General features: G+C 40.0%; 1 protein-coding gene across 1 annotated transcript in view; it reads left to right on the forward strand.

The window, feature by feature from the left end:
* The window catches only part of COL24A1 (collagen type XXIV alpha 1 chain), a 173138-nt gene that overhangs the window by 69023 nt on the left and 77726 nt on the right, over nt 1-26389 (forward strand). The window contains exons 13-22 of the mRNA XM_070746621.1: nt 2613-2666; nt 3681-3725; nt 5458-5511; nt 5601-5645; nt 6166-6219; nt 9935-9988; nt 13722-13775; nt 16204-16257; nt 21043-21096; nt 24026-24070. Of these exons, the coding sequence (XP_070602722.1) occupies nt 2613-2666; nt 3681-3725; nt 5458-5511; nt 5601-5645; nt 6166-6219; nt 9935-9988; nt 13722-13775; nt 16204-16257; nt 21043-21096; nt 24026-24070 (513 nt within the window). The remainder of the gene's footprint in view (nt 1-2612; nt 2667-3680; nt 3726-5457; nt 5512-5600; nt 5646-6165; nt 6220-9934; nt 9989-13721; nt 13776-16203; nt 16258-21042; nt 21097-24025; nt 24071-26389) is intronic.

Here is a 26389-nt window from a genome sequence, read left to right on the forward strand (position 1 = left end):
CCATGTGCCCAACTCACTGATTTTGATCTGCTGCACCTCAAAAAGAGTGAGACCACCTCAAAAATAAACCCAAATGCTTATTTTCAAGTCTAACAGAAAATAAGACTCAGTCTTATTTTCTGTGAAACATGATAGTAAAATGTGAATAGGCTTCTTTCTTGGGTAGCAGCATTAAAGTTGGTGGCATTTAACTTCCTCAAACAATTGTAAATTATTCTAACAGTAATTTATGTGCGAGTGTGTAATATATGTGGGTTTGTGTGTGCTTGTGAAGTTACATAGCAAGCATTTGGACATGTGGAATTAATTGTGGCTGTTTGGGGAACGGAACATTGCTTTCTTAGCTTTTTTAAATGAGTTAATTTTTATAATCAAAGTATTGCCTTGATATATTAGTGTCAGCCAGCCAGAGAGAACACTGACCCTGAAGTACAACTGGTGAAATTACTTGATATTTTTGGTACTATTTTAACCCTTGCTCCCATGGACACAGATTTCCTATTCAATGAATGCAAATTGGCAGTGCTTTCAAAATCAATCTTTATCACTATACTCAAAAACTGTCCCTGTGTTTTCAGTGATTCAAACGCTTTAGACAATTTATGCTTTTAGCTAAGTAGCAGATTCAAGGAAAGGATGCCCTTTTATCTCTTTCCTCTTTCCACAGTAAAAGTGTCAGCTTTCTAGATTAACAAAAATTTATATATAAAAGCTGCTGCGATAGATTTCAAAGCATGAGTGTGTAGTGGTCTTCACACTTTTGCTCCTATTTTGTTATCTGTTGTAAACCTGCATTCTGGGTTTTCTGCTATAGTAGGAAGATGCTTATATTGTATTTGATTAACATTCTATAAAAGACTTGAATAACCTTGAAATTCTTCCTCCTGGTTTGTTTGAGTGGCAGGAGAGCTGTAAGTCACTGTAACCTGGCTAGCTTTAGAACCATGTTAAATGGGTTCTCTTGGTTTTTCGATGTTTCTTTAGGTAGGTGAATTTTGGTGATCATGTGACCATGGGATGAGGCAACTGTCATAAGTGTGAACCGGTTATCAAGCACCTGGATCATAATCATGTGACTATGTAGGTGCTGGGCTATCTAGAATTTCGAGAACAAGTGGTTGTAAATGCCACCTGTTCACTACCATTGTAACTTTGAATGATTGCTGAATGAATGGACATTACCTGGGGATTACCTGTCTCCATTACTTTGGAGATGAGGAATTGGCCCATCTTACACAATATCCATGCTTTTGAAAGTGTGCTAAATAAAAGATAAGCAACTAAAGACTATAGGACCTCTGCACTTCAGCACTGCTGCTAGTGTTGAAATAAAAAGCAGATGTCTCCCAGCAAATTCCAAGTCTGGCTATTTAGATATAATTCCACCTATTTTGAATCATCGTCAGTCCCATGACCACCACAGCAACCACAGCACTCAGGTCTGCCAGAAATGCTAGAACTACTTCTCAGCTACCAAAAGATAGACTTGCCCAGCCAGAATGTATTATTTGGCTAAAGGATGGCTGTTGTCTGAATGCTTCATTAAGTTAAAGATAAAGGTTTCCCATGTCCAGTCTTGTCTCACTCTAGAGCGTGGTGCTCATCTCAGTTTCTTAGCTGAGGGAACCAGTGTGGTCCAAAGAGACATCCCTAGTCATGTTGCCAGCATGGCTATATGCCAAGGCACACAGAACACTGTTACCTGACTTAGGTGGCTGTAGCAGAGGTGGATTTCAGCAGGTTCTGACCAGTTCTGGAGAACCAGCAGCAGAAATTTTGAGTAGTTTGGAGAAGTGGTAAATACCATGTCTGACTGCTCCCCCCCCCCCCCCCCCCAAATATATTTCTGCCTCCCGATTCCCAGCTGATCAGGAGGAAATGGGGATTTTGCAGTAACCTTCCCCTGGAGTGGGGAGGGAATGGATATTTTACAGTATCCTTCCCTGCCATGCCCACACAACCTGTAGTAAAAAAATCTGAATCTCACCACTGCTGTAGCCTGACTAGGTGGCTCAGTGGCTAAGACATTGAGCTTGCCAATCAGAAAGGTCAGCAGTTTGGCAGTTCGATATATGGTGGAACACACATGCACGCACACAAGAGAACTGAAGCTGCACATGAAGTGCAGCGTTCTCTACTGGTGGACTATCCTCTACCATACCAATAGAGAACCCACTACTGGAGCTCACTGTGTTGTATGGAGCTAGGTCTCGAATTTTCCAGCTGACAAGCTCAGTGTCTTTATTCATTGAGCTATCACATCCCTTCGGCCATTAAGTTACTGTAATGAATCAAGCATATTAAGAGTTTCATCCTGAAGCTGCTTTGAAATGCATAAATGTATGGCTGGTTATATGGCTAACCCTAATTTTTAAAAAATATACTTAAGCAGCAGCTAAACTTCAAACCAGTTACGGTAAAAAGCATTTCATGTTGGATGATACAAATGTTAGTGAGTTGCATGACCATTCATGCATGTCAGATTTTATGGGAAGCTGCTGGAATAAAAACAACATTCTCCTGAAAAAAAAAGATGCCAGAGAATAAGAATATAATTATTACCAGATAATTTTTTTATTAATATTACAATACTCTGTTGCTGTTTTAACCAGGGATTGGCAGGTGACTTTGGAAGCAGGGGCCCTCCTGGTCCTGATGGAAGCCCTGTAAGTGGATTTTATTTATTTATTTATTAGATTTTTATCTGTCTTTATTACAGCGGCAAACATACTTAATACTTCTTCCTTTTTCATTTTCCTCACAATAATCCTATGAGGTAGGTAGGTCTGAGGGAGAGGGAGAGGGAGAAAGAGGTAGAAGTAGTGAGAGAGTGGCTGGTCCAAAGTCATTCAGCCAATTTTTCAGTTGCTAGGCCAGGATCTTAATCCGTACATCAAAACCTGCTTAATAAAACAAACTTTAGGGTACAAAATGTAACCTAGTTTGTAACTTTTTCCCCCTTCAGAATTTCAGATGTTATCCAGATGTTTCAGAATGAAAAAGAGGGGGTAAAAGAGGGAAGAAGAGCAAGTAGAAAGTGAAGGGAGAGGAGAAGAAGTAGATGGAAGTAGAAACTGGAGTGAAGATGGAGTAAAGGGTGAGGAGGAAAGAAGGAGTAAGAAGATAGGAGGGGAGATGAAAGTAGAAGGAGGGGAGTGTGAAAGGCAGGCTGAAGAATAAGATAAAAATAGGTGCAAAATAAGACACTGACTTATGATTGATTGATATAAAATGTATGTACTGTATATTTATGTTATTGATATATCTTAAGGTATGTGTGTATTGATATATAAATGGAATTTGTAGAGAAATTTTTTAAAAAGAATTTCAGATATTAATGGGGTCATACATGTGGCTTTTTTCTGTTTGTTTTGCATTTTAAAAAATTGCTGAGGGCTTGCAGAGGTATGACACGACAACCCTCCTCCCCCCCATTTTACTTCTTAAATCTAGAGTGTTATCTGCCATGCCAATCAAACGTTCCCTTTGAACTTAAGGAAATAAAAATGTATTGTGTCTTGTCAGAAAATGCATTTCTGACAAGACACAGAAGGAAATGAAGCATTTGTAGATAATAGGGTACAACTCTTTAACAATGCAATGGATTGTTTCTGTGTTTATTTGATTCATCTATGAAAAAATGTATTTATTTTCAATGTCATAATTTAACTTTTTCAAAGGGAAATGTTGGTGGCGTTGGTCCTCCTGGATTTCCTGGACTTAGAGTGAGTATAAATGGTTGAGGACGCTCTTCTTAAGCTTAGGTGAAATATTCCTACAATTTGGTATAGGTACATGTTATATTCAAATGATAGTTATTTACATAATTCTATAAAGATATTTTCTATAATTTCATGCAGTTGTTTGGCTATTTAGACTTAATCACTAATTTGAATCTTGGCCATTTAAGTTTACTATAATGCATACATATTATAAAGCTGGGTTTCTGTCCAGCTGTTCCAGTGATTAAGGCCCTCTGTCTTATTAAAATTGCATAATTTTCAGCAAGACCTGTATAAATAAGAACCGTATACCATATGACTATATGGACAAATTTGTCAAACAATTAAATAATAATAATAATGTTCTGACTGTATGGCTTCCCATCAAGCTGGAAGAAGTGTCAGCTATCATTCAACATATCTGGAATGGTATAGAATTTCCTGCTCAAGCAAGGGGTTGGACTAGAAGGGTTGGATGAGGGTTAGAAAGTAAGGTTATTAAAATTGTAGTTGGGCCAAACGTAAGGGTGAGTATCTCAAAGGTGCTTTTTGAAAAGGCGATTGGACTTTTGAACTGGATGACATTTTGCTTCTCATCCAAGGAGCTTCTTCAGCTAATGGGGAATGGAAGGATTTATATTCCTTGCAGGCCGCTGGTTATTTGCATTTTACAGAATTGTTGAGACCACTTGGAGATTGGCCTGTGTCCTCAGGGTCACTTGAGTCATTGAAAAGTTGAAGCTGTGCTTTCTGCAGAAAATTTTCTGTGCTGTGTCCCTTCACTGTTGAAGACAGGCACAGGATGTTGGGGATGAGTCTGTGATCTGCATCTCAAACTGAAGTGCAAATGTTTCCTATAGTCTGCAGTTTTTCTGGAAATCCATTCATACTCTTGGCGCATTAGAAAGGTGTTCACCCCAAAGTGCATAGCTAAAATGTCTATGAGATTCTCAGTTATCCAGGTCATGGTACATGGCATAGGAACAGATTATCTCTGAGACCGCCTTCTGCCGCACGAATCCCAACAACTGGTGGGGTCCCACAGAGTTGGTCTCCTTAGGGTCCCGTCGACCAAACAATGTCGGCTGGCGGGACCCAGGGGAAGAGCCTTCTCTGTGGGGGGCCCGGCCCTCTGGAATCAGCTCCCTCCGAAGATTTGCACTGCCCCCACCCTCCTCGCCTTCCGGAAGAGTTTAAAAACTCACCTTTGCCGCCAGGCCTGGGGTTCCTTAGATCTTCCACCCTGACCAATGAATGCTTTAGTTTGATTGTTGAATGAATGATACTAATGATATTTTAATTAGAATTTTAAAGACTGTTTTTTAATGTATGAATTGGATTGCTATTATTCTTGTTTTTCTGTATATGCTGTGTGCCGCCCCGAGTCCTCGGAGAGGGGCGGCATACAAATCCAAACAAACACACACACACACACACACACACACACACACACACACACACACAAGCCCCAAAGGTGCTTTTTCAAGAGGGGATACTGATATTATTTCGTTCCCTAGTATGTAACATATGTAAGCAAACCATCACACTCAAGACTACCAAGGACTCAACTCTGAACTAGAGATATTCTCTTCTAAATTAACTTTAGGATAATTCAGTATGGATCGGGGGGGGGGGGAGCAAACCTGTGAAGTATGAGAGTATCCCCTCAAAATAATGCAAGGAAGTTTCCGCTAATTTGTTTTGGGGTTTATTTGTTTTATTCATTATATTTTAGGGTATTGTGGGAAAAGCTGGACCATCTGGACTTCCTGGGATTCCTGGACCTTTGGTACAGTACTGTAGAGCTATTGCAAAGCCCTGTTGCTACTGTAATCAGTCAAAGAGCCTTAAAATGCAATTTTTCTTTGTTTTCCATAGGGTCTTCCAGGGAGTAAGGGGCAACCTGGATTGAAAGGTGATAAGGTGATTTAAATCATTTCATTATATAAAAAAAATAAAGCCTTGAATCTTATCTCTAAGAACCTTTTTAGTAAAATATCTGAATTTTATTTGCCAAAAGTTGCTGATCACATCTAGAATTAAAATTTTTATGCTTAAAATTATCTGTTTTATTTGCTGCTTTAATTATTAGGGACACTGATGTTTTATATAGGCACATACACAGATACAGAAATAAATGTAGACAGAAAGAGATAGAGGGAAAGAGAGAGAAAGAGAGTGCGCACGAGAGACCAGGACAATATATTAGTCTCTAAATCAGGGATCTCCATTCTCCAACCTGGCTGAGGATTTCTGGGAGTTGAAGTCCACAAGTCTTAAAGTTGCCAAGGTTGGAGACCCCTGTTCTAAAATAATAGCAAGCATATTATTTCTGTGTTCATTAAATGTTATAAAATGTCTTATTTAGAACTCCCTTATATTTTTGAATGTACTGTAATATAATAATGTATTGATAAAATTATATCCTATCATGCCTTTGTAGGGTGAGCAAGGCATTACAGGAGAGCAAGGAGAGGTGGGGTATCTAGGAGACAAGGTAAATTCAAAAGAACTTCATTTTGTAAAATTTATATAAACTTTACAATATAGAAGACTGACGGCAGAAAAAGACCTCATGATCCATCTAGTCTGCCCTTATACTATTTTCTGTATTTTATCTTAGGATGGATATATGTTTATCCCAGGCATGTTTAAATTCAGTTACTGTGGATTTACCAACCACGTCTGCTGGAAGTTTGTTCCAAGGATCTACTACTCTTTCAGTGAAATAATATTTTCTCATGTTGCTTTTGATCTTTCCCCCAATTAACTTCAGATTGTGTCCCCTTGTTCTTGTGTTCACATTCCTATTAAAAACACTTCCTTCTGAACCTTATTTAACCCTTTGACATATTTAAATGTTTCGATCATGTCCCCCCTTTTCCTTCTGTCCTCCAGAATATACAGATTGAGTTCATTAAGTCTTTCCTGATGCGTTTTATGCTTAAGACCTTCCACCATTCCAAATGTGGTCTCACCAGCGCTCTATATAGCGGGATCTCCCTCTTCCTGCTTGTTATACCTCTAGCTATGCAGCAAAGAATCCTACTTGCTTTTCCTACCGCCTGACCACACTGCTCACCCATTTTGAGACTATGTACTCTGCAATGTTCATTGTTTCAGTCTTATCAAGTTATTGATTCATGAGTGCTATAATCGTCTATATAGTGTCTGTAACCTACATTTGGGTGCAATTGGAAAGTGTTGAGAAGTGATGGCAAACCTATGGCATGCATGCCACAAATGACACGTGGAGCCATATTTGAGGGCACATGAGATGTTGCCCTGTGTCAGCTCCAGTGCGTATGGGCATGCTGGCCAGCTGATTTTTGGCTTTTTCAGCCATTTTCTCTCTCCCCAGGCTTCAGGAGAGCTTCCTGAAGCCTGGGGATGGCGAAAAACAGCCCATTGGGTCAACTGGAAGTTTAAAAATGGGCCTTTGAGCTGTTTTTTTGTCATCTTCAGGCTTCAGGAAATATGTACAATATGTACTCTGTAATGTTCATTGTTTCAGTCTCATCAAGTTTGTTTATTTATTCATTCATTCATTCATTCATTCATTCATTCATTCATTCATTCATTGGATTTGTATGCCTCCCCTCTCTGTAGACTCGGGGCGGCTAACAACAATGATAAAAACAGCATGTAACAATGCAATCCAATACTAAAATAACTAGAAAAAACCCCTTATTATAAAAACCAAACATACAAGTTATTGATTCATGAGTGCTATAATCGTCTATATTGTGTCTGTAACCTACAATTGGGTGCAATTGGAAAGTGTTGGGCAGTGATGGCGAACCTATGGCATGCATGCCACATGAAGCCTGTGAATGATGAAAAACGGCCCAACAGGCCTACCAGAAGCTTCAGTAAGACCTGTGCACATGCATGGGGGGGAGGGGGGAGGAATGGAGAGACGCGGGGGAATTGTGTGCATGTACAGGGGGAGGGCATGGCATTATGGATGTGGGCACATGCACACAAATGATAGTGCACGCACACACACACCCTTTTGACACCCAAGCCAAAAAAAGGTTTGCCATCACTGGCATAGGGTAACAATTATTGAAACAAGGCCAAATGGGCTATCTTACAGAATGCTGGGACTATGAAATTTAGGAAAGTTTTAGCCACTTCAGTGCCTTCTAACTTTGTTTCCCAGAAACCTGAAGATTGTATGGTGCAAGAGAAGAAAGGAGGGCCCTAACTCATTTATGCTTTCCATTTCTCTCTGTTCCTGGCATCCAATCAGCTGGTGGCAAGGATTGAATAAGTGGCGACTGGCTGCTTTGGGACCTATTGATATTGGCAACTGCTTAAAGTCAGTGGATAGCAAAGGAAGGACTAGAGAATGACTCAAATTCATGTTGAAGCACCATGACACTTAGAGGCATGTTTCTGAAACAGATCATCCACATCATCACTAAAATTGTTGACCCACAGTGGTTTTAAAGATGATAAACATCAAGAAGAAGAACATGAAATCTTTTGGACTTTTCACTTTTATCATTCTGATTACTGTGATGTAATTAATTAATTAATGATTAAAATATCCATGGATCTCAGGTTTTTTGACCTGAGCACTTAAAAAAAAATTATTGGCATTATTGCAAAAACACTGCTGAATGAAGGAAATACCATCCACAAATAGCTACTATGGGGACACATAGTACCAGTTTCTTAGAAGTAAATTTATCTTGCATAATACCTCCTATCATATGCCTACCTTGCACCTTTTCTAATGAAATGGGCATATTTAGAAACAGTACACTATAGATATAACCTAAAATCTCTATGTCCTGGGTTCTCTTGGAGGATGTATGAAAGGAAAAGAAAAACAGGGTTAGATTAATATGATCTGATTTTTTTCTAAGAATGACATAATAAGGGAGAGAGAAATCACGCACTCCAATCCAGCTATTTATTACTCCGACCTACAGTATATCTGTCCCTTTAACAGAATAGAGTTAAGTAAGAGCAGAAGGGGAGCTAAAAGTATTTTTCTTTGCTTTAAAATGTTTGCATTAAATTAGTTTTATCCCTACCAAGGGATCAACCACAATAATACACGAGCACACAATAGATACAAACTCAAGGTAAACCATTCTAAACTCCATAGCAGAAAATACGACTTCAGCAAATAAGTTTGTTGGGTGCCAGCTGCTCATTAGCATTCCCACAATGGCCCAGAGTCCAAGCAGAAACCAAAACAAACAGACTCATTTCTTTGATCACACAGATCTCATTCACAGACTTACTCTGAGTTGGCAGGAAGCCCGCAGATAATTAATCCAACTTGCCAGTTTGTAAATCATCATTGAAACATAATATCCAAGAGAGAAGTCCGAGCGGACAGCTTGTAGCAACACAAAAGTTGAGTTCCGCACTGAATCATGCTGTGATTAAGCCTTGTATAGTCTAAGGGCGTGGCCAATTGTTCTACAGATCTATTCATGCAGAGACCTCCTCTGGCTTAACCATTCCTGCCTTCTAGCATTCTGCGTGCCCTAGCATCAAGAAGTGCAGCTCTTCTCCCGAGTCACTTTGTGCACCTTGGGAGGTGCAGCAGGCCCTCGTTGGCTTTCAGCCTCTGACACCACATTCTCTCCGATCTCTTCGCTATTGGATTCAGGTGCCAGGTACATGGGCCTATGGTACTGCGCCACAACCATCTCTCAATCCTCAGGATCTGTGACCAGCTGTGCAAGATGCAGATGCGCCACAACAGAATGCTCTACCTGACTCCGTTGTTACTTCATCAAACCCCCATAGCTTCAATCTTAAACTGTCTTCTGTGGACCTCACTCCATTCCTAAGAGGTCTGTAAGGGTCATGCATAAGCGCATCAGCCTGCCTACTATCCCCATTATCCTTATCTATTTACTGTGTTCATATTCATGTTTACCTGTTATCTTGTACATGTATGACAGGCTAAATAAATAAAAAATAAACAAATCTTTAAAAAAGGAAATATCAAAATCTTATTTTATTTAGATTCCATTTATATATTTGTAAAAGTAAGTATCTATGAAAAAACCAAAGCAATCATTATATTTTCCTGAACTGTGATTTTCAAATGAAAGGACTGAATAAAAATACTCTTTAGAAAGAACAATAGCATCACTTTCCTTCTGTTTTTAATGGCAGAATGCCATTATTCATGTTATTTTAATTTTAGCAACTTCCAACTCTCTTCTTTTTTTCCAAAGGGTGATGTTGGTTTGCCAGGGCTTCCAGGAAATAGAGGAAAACCAGGACCCTTGGTATGTTTTAATGGCTTTGGATTTAAATATTTAGTTGGAATCACTTTATTGGCACGTTGGTAATCAAGAATACAGTGATCCCTCGAGTATCGCGAGGGTTACGTTCCAAGACCCCTCGCGATAATCGATTTTTCGTGATGTAGCGGCGCGGAAGTAAAAACACCATTTTTGGCTGCCCCTGCCCCCCCAGCGCCTCCGGCGCCCTCGCTGCTACCGCCCGCCCGCCCGATCCACCACGTTCCCCGTAGGCACCCGCCCACCCGCCGTTCGCCCGGCCGCTCGCTCACTTTTATTTCAGAGGTGGGTAGTAAGAGGGATGCTCCCGGCTGTCGGATAACCCGAGCTTGCGCGCGGCGCTGTCGGGGGAGGAAGGCGAAGGCACTGATGCCGGGAAGACGGAAACGGGGGAGAGAGAGAGAGACAGCCTGGCTTAGCCGGAGTTCTCCTTCTCCCGCCGCCTCCCCGTGAGGCAACTTGAGGGGCTCCGCACCCGAAAAGGGAGGGAGACAGGCACCCGAAAAGGGAGGGAGACAGGCGTCTGTCTGGTTGTCTGCTGCTCCTTGAATGAGGGGTGTGCGGTTCCCTAGAGCAGGGGAAGGAAGAATGGGAAGGGGGCAGCGAAGAACTGATCCGAAGTTGGGCTGTAATAATGTCTTCTGCTTTCTCTTTAAACTAGAAGAAGGGGGCGGCTCGGCCGTTCGGCTCGAAGGGGGTGGGAGAAAGAAGAGGGGAGCCGCCTCGGGGAAATGGGGGTGTCGCTGGCAGGGAAAGAGTTGCGCCTCCTCCTCTCAGAGGAGGGTCGTTCCGTGCAGAAGAGATTTTAAGGGGGTGGCAGCTGAAAGCGCGCCTGCCTCTCTCTCTCTCTCTCTCTCCGCGCTTTCCTCAGGGAGCCCCCTCAGGCGTACCCCGGCGAGTGCCAGAGGGACCGAGCCTGGTGAGCCGCATTGCTGCTTCGTGTTGCCTGGCTGGGAGGGGACGGCGGCGGGAGTAGTAGTAGTAGCGGAGGTGGAGGCGGCTCCCCGCAGCGCCTCGGCTGCGCTGGCCTCTCCGCTGAGCGGCCTAAGCGGGCCGGGTTTCTTGGGCCCTCTGGGTTGATGGGTGGGTTCCTGGGCGCCTCGGCTTCGGAGCCACCCGGGTGTTCCGGCGCCTCCGTGCGTGCGCGGTTTAGGAAACGGTGCGCCGGAGGCTTCCCTCTTTTGCAGCCTCGCGTTTAAAACTGAGGCAATTTCCCTCAACAAAACGCTTGTGCAATTCTGCCCCCGCTGATGAAGAATGTCAGCTCGCTCGCCGCTCGCCCGCCCTTCGCCCGCCCTTCGCCCGGCCGCTCGCTCGCCGCTCGAGAGCAAGAGGGGGAGAGATAGAGAAAGAGAGAGAAGGAAAGAAAGAGATGAGAGAGGGAGGAAGAGAGTGTGAGAGAAGAAGGAGCAAGATAGAGAAAGAGAGAGAAAGAAAGATGAGAAAGGAAGGAAGAGAGTGACGTCATCGGGTGGGGAAAAATAGCAAAAAAAACTTGGAGTATTTTTTAATTAATATTTTCTGAAAAATCGCGATATAGCGTTTCGCGAAGATCGAGATCGCGAAAATCGAGGGGTCACTGTTGCAAACTGAATCTTACCAGGCATATATCATAAAAGAAATGTAAATAACACGCAAAGGATTAAATCTGTAAGTTGATGAACTGAATTTATGTAAGAGTTTTTAAATGTCTTTCCTAATCAGTACTTGTGAAATTCTGATTGTTATAATATTTGTCATGTTGAATTACATTATATATGTATAAATAACTATACACATCTCTTAGAAGGAATGTTGAAAATTTGGAAAACGTTTAAAAATAATTTATTACAACCACAGCAGTACAGAAAATAAGTGGGGAAGAACCTAGGAAATCATTTTAGTTCTGCAATGAAAACCTTTGTTCCATTTTATGCATTAATCAATTTTATTACTGCATAAGGTTTCATAAATGGAAAATGATGACAAAACAGGTAGTCCTTAGTTAAGACTGGAATTTTAGTCACTTTCAGACTTAAAAACCAAGAAAAACATGCAGAATTACTTCTAAGCATTTTCCTTTATTGTTCATATAGACATTATATTGCCAAATTAATAGTGAATTACCAGTCCTTGCACTATCATATACTCTGAAAATGTCTAGGACCATGATGGAGAACCTATGGCATGCATGCCACAGGTGGAATGCGGAGCCATATGGGAGGGCATGTGAGACTTTTCTGTGTTTCAGCTCCAGTGCACATGCCAGTTGATTTTTGAATTGTTTCCTCCTCCAGACACTTTAGGGAACTTTCCCTGAAGCTCCAGAGACAAAAACTCCCTCAACAGACAAACAGGAAGTATAGAAAAATGCACTTCCGGTTTTTCTGCTTGGGCTTTTTTTTTTAACCTAACAGCGGGGAGAGGATAGAGCTGTACTGTATATACTGGTTTTTGGCAATTTTTTTTCTGGCGTCTCTGTGTGGAAGAAGCCCCCAGCTGTGCTTCAGAGGAAGTTTAAAGGTCAGCATTAAGATGAGGGCGGGGCGGGAGGGCGTCTTCTGACACGGAGACGCCGCAAAAAAAATTGCCAAAAATCAGTGGGTTCATACCAATACGGTTTTAGAAAGGCCTGTTGGCATGTGTGTGTGTACCCAGGGGGGGCATGCAGGCATGGGGGGAGGGAAGGGATGTGTGCATGCGCACACATGCTAGCACACCCACATACCCCCTTTTTGCACACAAACAAAAAAAAAGGTTCGCCATCACTGGTCTAGGTAATAACTGATTTGATCCTCTTCTTCCCACCTAAATTATTGAAACTTCGTTGTCTGTTATATTCTTTGGAATTCACTTCCTCCCTCCAGAGAATCTGGACTACACTCCACCATAGTCCCTGAGCAGTGAGATTGTTCAGCAAGTCATAATGACTGGACCTGATTTTATTGATCATTATTACCATGATCATTAAGCAAATTGTTTCAGTTGCTAAGCAAATCATTGCAGTCATAAAGTGAATTACACATTTATTAAGTAAATCTGGTTCCTCCAATTGACTTTGCTTGTTAGAAGCCAACTTGGAAGATTATAAATCATGATCACATGATTGCAAGACACTGCAATTGTTGTAAATGGAAACCGGTTGCCAAGCTCTTGAATTGTGAACACATGACTGCTCGGGTTGCGGTAGTCGTACCTTTGAGGACAGATCATATAATACTTTTCCTGAGCCCATCTTACCTTTGGACCCATAGCACAGCCACTTAACAAAACAGGCAACCTTAATATTTCATGATTTGGCTTTTGGTAATGGATTTTGAAAATCAATTTTTATAAGTCAATTTTAATCAAATTGATTGGTCATGTGCCTTCCGGTTGGTGTCAATTCTTATTGACAAATCAGACCTTCTCTGGAATGTTTTAATCCAACAAAATTAGTTTATTGGTTTCAAATTCATCTATATATGTACAATCTTAAATTTAATCATGACATATGTAATTAAAACATTTATTTTTTATAATATAATATACTATAATATTATTATTTTAAAATGTATTATTACCACTACTAATACTCTTTGTAATTTTTTCTTGCTAATCCAGCAGTAATTTCCAAAAGTCAAATAATTTTCTTATTAAAATCAACACGATTCAAATGCACATTATTATATAACATATTAATTCATTTTCTGTACTTCTTAAGAAAAACATGGATTCATAATATAGGTTCTAATTTTAGGGACAAATAGGAGATGCAGGACCTCAAGGACCATTGGGCCCGCCTGGACCAGAGGTAATTGACAAGCTACAATCTTTCAAACTTGCATACAGACAGTCCTTACTTACTGACCAAATTGGGACTTTCAAGTCTTTCACTAAGTACTGTAGTCACTAAGCAAAACATCACATAACCGCAATGAGCTTAACAATTTCTCTTCCCTTTGGTTAAGCAAGACACCGTTGTCATTAAGTGAAACACCATTAACCATAACTTTACAATTTTACTTCTATCTTCTCTATTAATTCTGCTTGTTGTAAGTGAAACACACAAATTGTGAGCATGTGATTATGAGATGCAGCAATGTTTTTAAATGTGCCCCAGTTGCATGGCATACAAATCTAATAAATAAATAAATGGCGATCATATAACCATGTAACATTGTAAGTGTGACTATTGGTCACAAAGCTTTTTTGTCATAACGTTGAGTGTTCATTAAAATGAGACAATCAGAAAGTGAGGCTTAACCTGTATTAATATCATTAATTGATTAGTAAAATATTAGTAATAAATAAACAGACCTAAGTCTGCATTGAAAATTTCTTGGGAACTAATTTCAGGATAATTTTAAATATAATAAATCAATTGTTCTCATTGATTTCACTTTCTGAATAAATTATTGTTCAGTATCTGCCACCAGGAAATGTGAATATATTTATTGAAATTGTACAGGGCTGATGTGACTAATACAGTACAATTTTATTGTTATGGTATGGCTAAAATACAGCCAAAATATACTTCTGAATATAAGATCTAGATTTATTTCATGAGCAGTAAATAGAACTAAGTTGCTTATGTGCAGCAAAACATATCATGGGTCAGAAAGACAAAACTAATTTAATGTGTCTGAACAGGTTTAGAGGGTTTATGTTTCTCAAAGAACTGGCTGATATGTAATGTTATGGATATTTTTTGGAAGTGTTTTTAAGATAATATTGATGGACAGCTGTTTGAAGGAAGAAAATTAAATATTCCCAGACTCTCTTAAAGTTTATTTAAAAATGCTTTTGAAACTAAAAATATTTTAAGCCATTGTATTATTTGTAATTCAGATGAGTTTTGTGAAACTAGCTTTATGTCTCTGTTATTATAAATGTTCTGTTGTTAAACTCTCTGGTAGTAGTAATTGTCCCAAAACTGCTTGTGAGAACTATTCCCTCGTCAGATAGAACACACCGTATCTCAGATAAAACACACCGTATCTTTAAGCCATTTTTCTCTTTTAGCGTGGAGGCCCCTCTATTGCATTGTACAAACTTCTTGTTTCTTTGGGAAGCTTTTCTCTCCAGAATGCTCTTAGAGTAAAAAAGAAAATAAAATAACAGTTTTTATTTTCAACATGAACTTCATTTGATCTGTAAATCGTTTTGATTTGTAATTGAGCACAGAATCCCCTTAGGACAATAAACCATATGGAAGTCTTCTGCCATATGTTTTGCATACAAAAGAAGTCTAGAATTATGTAGGGAAGTGATGTTTGATATGAATAAAAGTTAGGAATAATGAAGTGCAGGTCTCTCAACATGAGTCATTAGCTAAGTTGTGTTATTTAGTTCCAAAAAGGTTTCCTTTACAACTGTGCTGTATTTTATACTGACATATTTGGAAGTTCTGATGAAGTGTTGCAAGCTTTGTAATTATTGTGTTGTAATAATATGTGTTAGGTATTTTTTATATACTATAGGCATAGTATCTATTACTAGTTTACTGATTGTACGAACCAATCAATATATGAATATTTATAAAGATATTGTGATTTTCATATACCTATATCATAGTATATGATATATTAATATAACCTTAATTCATTAGAATTCTTGTTGTTTCCAAGATAGGATTTTATTCTGCATGGTTGCCAGACTGAAATTTTAGTAATTACAAATACCATGGGAATAATGCACTTTAGGAAATAAGACATATTCCCTTAAAAAAAAGACATATCTGGTGACTGAAGATTACATATAGCCCAGTTGCCACATTTTGCAATTCTACTTTCGGATAAAACTTTTTAATAAACTTTTTTTTAGTAGCATCAAAATCTCTTGGGTAGAGTTTAATGTAATTAGGAGATGTGTTAATACTAAATTACTTTCTAAATCATAGAGAGATGTTATAATCAGGGATTTAAATGCAATATTTGATGTAGCCAATTATCAGTTAGTGAGAAGAAGTTACTAAAAAAGGACCTTGGATGTGTGAACCCAAGAAATCTGTAACCACAATGGCCCATACATTACTGTCACTCAGAGAAACTGCAGGTCAGCATCTGGAGCATTACAAGATTGATCGGATGCTTTTCTACAATAAAACTGGTGGATTTTTCCCTCACTATTTGCATTGCAGATAAACAAAAGGGAAATAATAGAAAACTAAGGTCTCAGTTTTCCTTAAGTTTTTCAATGAAATGGTAATTGCATTTCTTTGTTTATTTATTTGGGCCTAGGGTTTTCCAGGAGATATTGGTATACCAGGTCCAAATGGTCCAGAGGGGCCCAAGGTAAGAATAAAATCAAGGTGGAATTTGATTATAAATTCTTTGTAATTAAATGCAGCAAGTAAAATCGTAGAAGCATGTTTTACTGATTTTAAAATCTTTTTGCTACTTCAAAGGAGTTGAGAAAGAGTTGCTTCAACGGAGTTGAGAAATCAACTTTAAAGAAATTGCAAAATTGCTGATCTTTATATAATATGGGAAAAAGCAGCAGATGGATCTTGTTAGACTACTATTATCTAAGTCACTTCCTTCCAAATGTGTTGGAGTACAACCCCCCCATTGTAGGTTGCTAGGCTACCCAGCTATGAAGCTATGATATGAGTTATATGCCAGTACATCTAAAGCAGAGGTCTCAAACCCGGGCCTCTTTAAGGCTTGTGGACTTCAACGCCCAGAATTTCTCAGCCAGCTTTGCTGAGGTGAGGTGCTGAGGAATTCTGGGAGTTGAAGTACACAAGTCTTAAAGTGGCCTGGGTTTGAGACCTTGATCTAAAGAGTGTTGCGTTTAAAAAGACTGTACAAACATTGCTGGGAGGAAAAGATAACTTATAATGTTCAATAAGACTCATTGTTATTTTGGAAATTTTTGCTACCTTTTACTGTTTTTTTCTACAAACCCATTTGCATCATGAGGAGACTATCTTATGAATTATAGACCCTTCAGTACAGTGGTGGGTTCTAATTTATCTTGCTGCCGGTTCACTTCCTCCCATGCTGCGTGGCTTTGTGTGAATTGCACACCGCATTGCCACACTACAGGGGCAAGGGCGCGCATGTGCAGTGCCAAAATTAGCACAGAAGCCAAAAACAAGATGGCAGCACCCATGGACCGACACTGACAGAACCGGCTCCATGATGTCATCACCAGAGAAGGGCCACTCATCTTTGGCACTACCAGTGCGCCCTCCGATGCCCCCAGGGGGGCACATGCATCTGGTGGGCGCGTACAAGCCCGTTGGTGTGAAAGTTGGCCTCTGCGCACGCACAGCAAGTAAAATCTCACGTGAGGACGTGTGCGTGAGCAAGATTCTGCTGATTTTTGCCAATATTTTTGTTTCTGCGCAGAAGCAAAACATTGGTGAAAATAGCCCAAATCCCGCTTGCACGAGCGTCCTCACACAAGGTTTCAGGGGCTTCCATGTGTGCACCAGAGACATGCAGCTGTGTGCACATCACGGAATTTCCTATCGAGACCGAGCAGCTGACCGCACTGGCTTCTGCCCACCACAGGTCATCACCAGTTTACTAATGGTTCTAAAGAACCAGTTAGAGCTGGTAGGAACCCACCTCTGCTTCAGTACTATTCCAACTATACATTTAGTAGACAATTTGCTATTGCCTCTGGATGTGACAGAATATTTAGTTCCCAACTAAATATTCAATATCCTTTCCCAAATCCTGCTATGCTGGTTGATTGTTAATCAAAGATCATGGTCAGAATGCTGATTATTTAGCTGGAAGCTGAAATTTGTATTGGATGCAAGGATGAGTCTTTTCTATGTAACATTTTGGCTCTCGTAAATGGGGGATATGTTCTTTAATTAGAGAAAATTGGTGGCTTACATTTGGGATGAGCATTACCTAAATGGAAAAGCTTTTGCAGAGTCCATAATCAGATGAGCCCAGGCCTTTGTGAAACTGAAATTGTTCAGCTTCAGTGCTCCCAGATGTCACGTACTGACTGAGATTTTGTGGAGTTTCTTTTTTTCTTGGAAGACTGTCTTGCTAAACTCTTTTTTCCCCTAATTCTTCTCCCTTGAAATTTATATATAAATATACTCTAGCTGCCAGGAAAGCATGACAAAGCCTTTTATATTAACACTAATATTGAGTCTTGGCATGGAGACAATTTCATAATGACATTTTCTTTCCATCATTGTCTTTCCAGTTCCCAATTCACCTTCTAAAGAACATTTGGGAAACTGTTTAGCTCTTTTATGATCAATCCTCTAATGTATTATAATTTATTTAATTGTTAAAATATTATTTGGGCTTTATCTGTTCCCTTCCCCCCCAATTGTGCTTAATATCTCTTGATTTCTATATCAAGAGCAATATCATAATGAAGCATCTTACAGATTCTGTAACAAACTTTGTGGAATTAGGATTGTATATCTTAACAATTAGATTACTGTAATTCATTCAAAGCATGCCATTAACATACTTTAAATGTTTGGTAACTTTGTTGCAGACGGTTTCTACAAACTCTTTTCAGTGTTAGAGGTCTGGGAATCTGGGTACTCATAGATCTACTATAGATTGGAATTGAGCATGTGGATCTACAGATAGCTTTTTCTACTGGTTCTCTACGTCAGGGAACCAGTTAGATGCAGTGGTTAAAGGCACTATTTTAGAAATCAAGAAATTTTAGAAGGGCAAAGAGGGGCTCTGGTCATTGTTACAGGTTTGTGCATCATATCGGTGATCTGGGAAATTGCTGCAAGATTTCCTTTCTTCCGCTTGTAGCAGAAACCGAGACAGCGATCCATTTGCTCGGTGGAGTGGATGAAAAAGGCTGTGTAAATAATTTAGTTGGTATTGTATAGTCAAATCTATTGTGTGTGCGTTCTGAAGTACTTGGTTATGCTACATGTATCAAATTGATGAATATCTATTAGCATCATTTGATTTATCTGGCTGACTGAAGTGAAGGATTAGCACTAGCATTTAGACTTATATACCGCTTCACTGTGCTTTAGAGCCCTCTCTAAGTGGTTTACAGAGTCAGCATATTGCCCACAACAATCTGGGTCCTCATTTTACCTTCCTTGGAAGGATGGAAGGATGAGTCAAACTTGAGCCTGTTGAGATTTGAATTGCCAAATTGCAGGCAGCCAGTAGTCAGCAGAAGTATCCTGTAGTGCTGCATTCTAACCACTGCACCATCGTGGCTCAGTGAAAGAAGGACAAATGTGGGATAAACAAAAAGCAATGCTAGAATATCTAGTTCCACTTTGGTATAAAGGCAGCTGGATAACCTTGGGCCAGCCATTTTCTCTCATTCAAGAAAATAATGTTTTAAAAACTCCTGTGTGTTATTTTCCAAGCAGGGCATTTCATTTTATTCCTATTTTAAATTATCAAAAAAGAAGAAAAGCAACCTTTGTAATAATTACAAAACATTCTATAAATAATGCATCTATTTTTTTTGTTACCAATGCAATACACCTTTCACTTCTTTTAAAATATATTTATTTATGAATTGAGACTGACAGAAGAGTGCTTGAAATAAAATCTTATTAAATAATTTCCACTAAAATATAGATTTAGTGATTGAATGGGTACTAGTCAAGAACAGAAAGATGCTTCTAGCTTTGAACTTCTGTTAAATGATTGTTGATTTTCTTTCCAAATTTCTACAAATGACACATGCAGTATATGCACCACAATGTTATATAAGTTCCCAATTAACTTTGTAATAGAACTAATAAAGTTTCTAATGTAAATGGATAGAAGTGATTTGATTTTTCCATTTTATAATATCCAAACATTGAGTCAATGCATTCTGAGTTGTATAAAAACTATTTAAATCTCTGCTAGAGCCAAAAGACCCGTCTACAGATGAGATGCTATCTACATTGCTTGGATTATGCAGTAATCAGAGTTTCCTACTTTCTTCCATCTCTGTTATGTGGTGAACATTTAATTTAATTTAATTTAATTCACTTCATGCCACTAGTGTCACAGAGAGATATTTCTATTCGGAGATACTACATCTTATGAAAAAAAAATGAACCATTGAATATCATGGTGTTTACTTTTCAGTTCACATGTGAGTGTAGAAACTTTCACAGAGGTAGCAGTTAAGTTATTCAGACATTTATTAAAATAAGCGTTGTGAAGCAGAAAGAATAAAGGATAGCTCATTGGTTAAGTGAAAAAACAATCCATTTCAACTGATCATTTTCCATTAGTTTCAGTGATTATAAAAACGCATATAAATCAGGTTAAACTGTAACATCTACTTAGGAAAATGGGGACCCCAGAATATTTTATGGTCCTCTTGACAAAGTTTTATACAGGTCAGGAAAATACAATACGGACAGAATTTAGTCAAATGCTGGTTCCAGGTTGGCAAAGGAGTGGGACAAGATTGTATACCTTCCTGTTTTTTAGACTATATCCATCCATCATCCATCAGTGCACCCATCCCTACATCTATAATTCTTATTAAAGTTTTTTCCATAGAGTAAAAACAATACAAATTTTAAGATATGGAAAATAGAAAACAGTTGTAGAAAAGTGAAAAAGAAATAAAAATAAAGAAAATGTAATTTCATTTAAGCCTAACTGTTATAGGATGCTAAAACATCTGTGATTGCTCAGCCTACTTATTTATGATATACAGTCTTGACTTCAAATGTTATTGCTGAAGTGCTGCTAGTGGGAGATGATTAATCCTTTATCTGTTGCTGTTTTTATAATCAGAATCCGCCCTTTGCAGCTGTTTTCCCACCTGCATTATGAAAAATAAAAATTAATGCATATGCCTAATCCAAGATTAATGGTTTAAGCAGGAAATGATTACAGTTTAATCTCCATTTAAGTAATTTTCCCTTGTGAGCTTTTAGCAGATAATTGGAATGCACGTGTACATATGCATATTGTACTTTTACAGAGAAGCTCAAATGGCTATTGATTTAATAGTTAAGGCTTCCTTAAGAGAAACAATTGCAACATAAAGTGAAGAAATCAATTAAAGCTACGTTTCTTACCCTTTAATCATCATACTCTATGCTTTCTGCCATAGTATGGTGGATCATTAATTTTATGATTTGTGTTACTTAGGGCTTTTTAGGTGATAGAGGTCCTGTTGGTCCACCTGGTCCCAAAGGAGTTGAGGTAAGGTGATTGTTCTCTCAAAAGAACAATGGAACTAGGATCAGCTCTCTATGATTGATCTTATTTTTAACTTGAAAAGTTACTAAATTTCTCTCCAATAAATGTGAAATATAAACTGTGACCCACCAATAACTTACTTGTTTTTGTGGCACCTGTATACGTAATGTTAAATGAACCAAATCTGGTATCTTACACACACTGGGAAGGACTATGTTTTACATTCTATAGAAGAAATATATTAATGTGTAAATTAAATAAAAGTTGTGTTGCTGATTGTATATTTTAATGTCCATCTATTAAGAGAAAATCTATCAGAAAAAGGAGGCATCTTTTCTTTTAAAACTGAATTCATTGAAGTTTACCTAAAAATCCAATTTACAATTAATTAATGTCAAATTAAGTAGATTTAGACATGTACTATTATGTACCTGAATTTGCAACTATTGATGCAGGAAGAAATATTACATGTTTCTACCAGAAATAAATCCTACTGAATCCATTGAGATTTACTCCTTTATAAATACAGTGGTACCTTAAGATACGAACTTAATTGGTGCCGGGGGGAGGTTCGTAAGACAAAAGGTTCGTAAGACAAAACATTGTTTCCCATAGGAAACAAAAAAACCCCCGCAAAAAACCCCCGCAAAAAACCCCCGCAAAAAACCCCCGCAAAAAAACGGCTTTCCGCGACTGCTGGGAAGCGGCGCGGCTGTTTTAAAAGGTGACAGCCGGCCTGGGGGGCTTCCCAGCACAGGGTTCGGGGGTGCTGGGAAGCCCCCCAGGCCGGCTGTCATCTTTTAAAAGAGCCGCGCCGCTTCCCAGCTGTCTCCTGAAACCGAACGCGGGGCTTTGGTGTTTGGCGTTCGGAGACAGCTGGGAACCCAGCGGTCTCCCGAACGCCGAAACCGGAAGGGGCGAGGTGGGGGGGGGAGAACGGGAGGCTCAGCATTCCGTCAGTCGCAGCGCTGGCTGTCAACTTTTCTTTTTAGCACTGGGGAGGCAAGTCAGCTCCTGCCCAGTTTTAAAAAGAAAAGTTGACAGCCAGCGCTGCGGCTGACGGAATGCTGAGCTTCCCGTTCTCTCTCCGCCCCCTCACCCCTTCGCCCCACTGTGTTCCTAGGAGAAGTGCTGGTGAGGAGCAGAAGGTCTGTCTTGCCTCAATCCCCAGCACTTCTCCTAGGAACACAGGGAGGCGAAGGGGCGAGGGGGGGGAAGAGAAAACGGGAGGCTCAGCATTCCGTCAGTCGCAGCGCTGGCTGTCAACTTTTCTTTTTAACACTGGGGAGGCAAGTCAGCTCCTGCCCAGTTTTAAAAAGAAAAGTTGACAGCCAGCGCTGCGGCTGACGGAATGCTGAGCCTCCCGTTTTCTCTCCGCCCCCTCGCCCCTTCGCCCCCCTGTGTTCCTAGGAGAAGTGCTGGTGAGGAGCAGAAGGTCTGTCTTGCCTCAATCCCCAGCACTTCTCCTAGGAACACAGGGAGGCGAAGGGGCGAGGGGGGGGAGAGAAAACGGGAGGCTCAGGAAGGGAGCTCGGGAAGGAGCCCACGGTCAGTTGGCTGCGGGCGGGAGGAAGGCGATTGTTCCGCTGCCGCCAGCATGGCCTGGCTGGAAGGGAAGGTGTAACGGAGCCCACGGGGGATTTGCCTTCCTCCCACCCGCAGCCGACTGATCGTGGGCTCCTTCGCAACCTCGGAGAGCTTCCAGGGCATGAAAGCTCACGAAAACCAGGAAGCTCTCCGAGGTTGCGAAGGAGCCCACGATCAGTCGGCTGCGGGCGGGAGGAAAGCGAATGTCACGGGGCTGGGCTCAGGAAGGGGCAGCGAAGTCGGTGCCGAGGCACCCTAAGCCCACCGGTGACCGCCAAAGGGTTGGCGAAGGGAGGGTGCTGCGGCGACCCGACCAAGCCTATGGACGCGCCTCCCGCCGCTCTGCCCAATCGCAAAGCCAAAGGAGGCACGGGAGGCGGTGAATGTCATGTCCTTTGGCCAGTCACGGGGGCTGGGCTGGGCGTTTTCCTGGAAGGAATGCCATCCACCACCGAGCTTTTCGTAATCTGTTGAAATTTCCTTCACTCCCCCAACATTCCCCGCCTTGCCTCGCTTGACTGGCCAGAGGACATGACATTCACCGCCTCCCGTGCCTCCTTCGGCTTTGTGATTGGGCAGAGCGGCGGGAGGCACGTCCAATCGCAAAGCCAAAGGAGGCACGGGAGGCAGTGAATGTCATGTCCTCTGGCCAGTCAAGCGAGGCAAGGCGGGGAATGTTGGGGGAGTGAAGGAAATTTAAACAGATTACGAAAAGCTCGGTGGTGGATGGCATTCCTTCCAGGAAAATACCCAGCCCAGCCCCCGTGGAGGCGTTTTTCTAAAAGGAGTGCAGTCACCACCACCGAGCTTTTCGTAATCTGTTTAAATTTCCTTCACTCCCCCAACATTCCCCGCCTTGCCTCGCTTGACTGGCGCTGCCGCCGAGAAGCCCCGCAGCCCGGCTGTCGCATTTTAAAACAGCCGGGTGGCTTCCCAGCAGCCTTTCCAACCTGAACGCCAAACCCGAACTTCCGGGTTTGGCTCCGGGAGGCAACTGGGAAGCCCCCTGGCTGTTTTAAAAGATGACAGCCGGGCTGCGGGGCTTCCCAGCAGCCTCCGGAATGCCAAACCCGGAAGTTCGGGTTTGCCGTTCGTAACACGAAAAAAGTTCGTAAGAAGAGGCAAAATTTTTCTGAACCCCGGGTTCGTATCTCGGGTTGTTCGTAAGACGAGGGGTTCGTATCTTGAGGTACCACTGTATATACTTATGAGTTAATTATTATTCTGTAATCTCTTAAATTTAAGTAAATACATAATTTCATTAAGATGTTCAGTGTTACATTACAAATATATCTACAGTAAATGCAATATTCAAGAAAAAATTATTGCCTGTCTTTTGCTTTAGGGAGAAGAAGGACCTATTGGGCCAATTGGAGTAACTGGACCAAGGGTAAGTAGTGAAAAGGATGGAAGGCCAAGTCAACCTTGATCCAGTTAGGCACGTAGCAGTGGCCATGAGCAGGAATGAGCCTGCAGTCGGGATCTTGAAATACGAAGTCTAATCACTAATCACTAACCCACAGTCTAATCACTGTGGTGCCCATGAATCTACTTTATTGTAAAATTACATTAACAAAATCTTACAAGTCTGAAATTTCATTGGTTGCCGATCAGTTTACGGTCACAATTCAAAGTGTTGGTTATGACCTATAAAGCCCTTCATGGCACCGGACCAGATTACCTCAGGGACCGCCTTCTGCTGCATGAATCCCAGCGACCAGTTAGGTCCCACAGAGTGGATCTTCTCCGGGTCCCGTCAACTAAGCAATGTCGCCTGGCGGGACCCAGGGGAAGAGCCTTCTCTGTGGCGGCCCCAGCCCTCTGGAACCAACTCCCCCCAGAGATTAGAACGGCCCCCACCCTCCTTGCCTTTCGTAAACAACTTAAAACCCACCTCTGCCACCAGGCATGGGGGAATTGAGATCCTCTTTCCCCCTAGGCCTTTACAATTCTATGCATGGTATGTATGTATGTATGTATGTATGTATGTTTGGTTTTTATATTAATTGATTTTTAATCATCAATACCAAATTACTATTGTACACTGTTTTATTGTCGCTGTTAGCCGCCCCGAGTCTCTGGAGAGGGGCGGCATACAAATCCAATAAATAAATAAATAAATAAATAAATCTCTAGAGCCCAACAAACTAGGGAGGGTCCCTTCTGTGACATTTACCACATCTACAGTCCTGCAACAGACTAAGCACCTTTTTTCTCACATTTTAGATGGCGTGTATTTTTTTCGATGTTGTTGCAAAAATGTTCTCTGCATGCAATATACAAATTACTGCAGAAGATTGCCTCGTCATGGTATATGAAATTATTTTAAACATTAAATACAGAATCACTGCATTTCGGATCTTGTTACCGTTGTAAAATTAATTCCTGAGTTTTTTGTAAAGTACTTTTGAAGTCCTTCCTTCAAACTGATATCAAATCAATTTGTTCTGGTTTTCATTTTTTAAATATATCAGGTGTTTTTGCAGGACTAGATGTTATGCTTAACTTCCATAATTTCTTACTTCTTAATCTTAGAATTTTTGACTACTAGTATTTGCAATCTAAATTATTCACAGGAAATTGGCTTACCTAGTCTGTTATAGAATAGAATATAATTATATGTTTCACTGATTTTACTTTTATTTACTTTATTAAATATATTCAGCCCAGTTTTCCTCTTAGGATTTCCTATCTTACTGTGAACTATACATTTTGTAAAAATATTACCAGTATGTATTCCTGGTAACCTGCTATCCTATTATTTTCATATTCATTTATGTTTCAAAAAGCATATAATTTTATAAATAACTATCCCAATTGACTTAATTATCAATATTCTTCTCAAGTTCTCTTCCCTTCTTCCTGCCCATGACTGAAATGCTCTCAGCTGGAACTCAGATTCTTTCTCAAAGAAAGTTGTGCAATTTAATTTATTAAGACAGTATATAAATTTATTTGTACTGTAGAATTTAGTTGTCCCTGGCATAGAATTACTTATTTTTCTTACGTATGTTTTTCCTGATATTTTATAAAACTAAATAATAGATGTTTTTCTTATTTTTTCTTTGTTACCTTACTCTGTTAATTTATATTGTTACATTTCAAATGATCCTAAATACTTAGATACTAAATACTTAAATACTTTTAAATACTTAAAAGAAAAATAGATAATTCATCACAGAGGGATATTTTCAAGGACACAAAATGAATTTCAGTCCAGGTTTAAAATACTGACATTTTAATATAGCTTCTCATATACGAATGAGTTTCCATTTATCTAAAAGATGTTTTCCTTAACTGGAGTTACTTTTTCTCCACTCATTTATATTGTTACATTCTTAAATATTTAGAAATATTAAAAGAAATAAACATAATTAATTACAAAGGGATTTTCTTAAGGACACAAAATGAATTTTAGTTCAGGCTTAAACATTTACTTTTTAGTATTTTCCTATTTGAGGCTTCTGTCAGGTTAAAAAAAAAGGACTACAATTAATCTTTATGAACTACATACAGTATGGACTACAGTTAATCTGTGTTCTTGGAATCCCCAAATGTGACTAAGAAGGATTGCCTATTAAAATGTTTCATTTTTTAAAGGTTAATATAAAACAATTTATATTTTTGAAAAATGAATGAATTTGAGACATGTAAAGCAGTAACTGAAGTGAGATTTTATTTAGTGTAATGGATGTTTGTTCATTTGTGA

The sequence above is a fragment of the Erythrolamprus reginae genome, chromosome 3 (genome assembly GCF_031021105.1).
Source record: "Erythrolamprus reginae isolate rEryReg1 chromosome 3, rEryReg1.hap1, whole genome shotgun sequence".
Classification (NCBI taxonomy): Eukaryota; Metazoa; Chordata; class Lepidosauria; order Squamata; family Dipsadidae; genus Erythrolamprus; species Erythrolamprus reginae.